The following is a 1113-nucleotide window of genomic DNA, read 5'->3' as shown; positions in this document are numbered from 1 at the left end:
TCACCATCTGTTAAAACCAACATGTACCCTCTACCCTGTTGAGTGTTCATCGTGTGTGTGTGTGTGTGTGTGTGTGTGTGTGTGTGTGTGTGTGTGTGTGTGTGTGAGATTGGGTCAGGTAATGAATGACTCACAGGTTAAGGATGCAGGGAAGAAGCAGACACGGACAAGCTGGTTGTCCTTCTGGAGATACTAATGTTTTGAAATGTTTTTGTCCGTTTTCAATACATTTCAATACAGTGTGTAATTTAATATAATTGTATGTGTTTTCTTATTTTCTAATGTTTTTTTTTTCTTTCCAATCTTTTTTCCCTCAACAAGCATCGGCAGTCTGAAATGATGCAACATCCTGATGCTTCCACCTATGAGAACCCCATCGCTCTGCAGGCNTTCCCCCATTTTTCGACGCTGCGGTTTATATAACGGTGCGGCTAATCTATGGATTTTTACAGCTAACGGCCACTACCTTTAACTCTATGGGCTCTATGGCCGGTCCGCGGACCCCCACCTTTAAGCGGCGGGTTCCAGCAGGAAAAGCTGGAGCCTGGAAAAGAGTGAGACAGGTAGCGCGCAAAAGTAAAAGTGGAACCGAGAGTGGTATGCCGCTGCTGCGGTTTATATTCAGGTGCGCCTTATAGTCCGAAAATTACGGTAATTTAATATAATTGTATGTGTTTTCTTATTTTCTAATGTTTTTTTTTTCTTTCCAATCTTTTTTCCCTCAACAAGCATCGGCAGTCTGAAATGATGCAACATCCTGATGCTTCCACCTATGAGAACCCCATCGCTCTGCAGGCCACGTTCAAAAATACTCCTCTGTCAAAGTAAACCTGAAGGAATGAGTGGAAGTTTTCGTGAGAGGGCCAATAAAAAAAATAAAAAATAGAACACCTCCTCAAAATCAATGTGATCATGAACTTCTAAAGCTGTAATTAGTAATGGTTTTACACAGCTGTATTTAATTTTACATTTTAATAATTTCAATACATCTATTCATTTTTTTTCTATTATTGCAAAGTTTTATTTTAAGGTTATAATGGTTTTTGCCTGTTCTCTGCTAGTATTGCTGTTTGTAATTGTTTGGTTTGACCTTTTCTTTATTTTTGTCCAAGT

General features: G+C 39.3%; 1 protein-coding gene across 1 annotated transcript in view; it reads left to right on the top strand.

Moving 5' to 3' along the window:
• LOC104953630 (kinase D interacting substrate 220) overlaps positions 1-828 on the top strand; it is a 20613-nt gene extending 19785 nt beyond the window's left edge. Inside the window, exon 24 of the mRNA XM_010780603.1 lies at positions 730-828. Within this exon, the coding sequence (XP_010778905.1) occupies positions 730-828 (99 nt within the window). The remainder of the gene's footprint in view (positions 1-729) is intronic.
• Positions 829-1113: the final 285 nt, after the last annotated feature.

The sequence above is a fragment of the Notothenia coriiceps genome, unplaced genomic scaffold (genome assembly GCF_000735185.1).
Source record: "Notothenia coriiceps isolate Sejong01 unplaced genomic scaffold, NC01 NC01_scaffold00022019, whole genome shotgun sequence".
NCBI classification, from domain to species: Eukaryota; Metazoa; Chordata; class Actinopteri; order Perciformes; family Nototheniidae; genus Notothenia; species Notothenia coriiceps.
The sequence above is the reverse complement of the archived record's forward strand: the minus strand, read 5'-3'. Positions and strand labels throughout refer to the sequence as shown.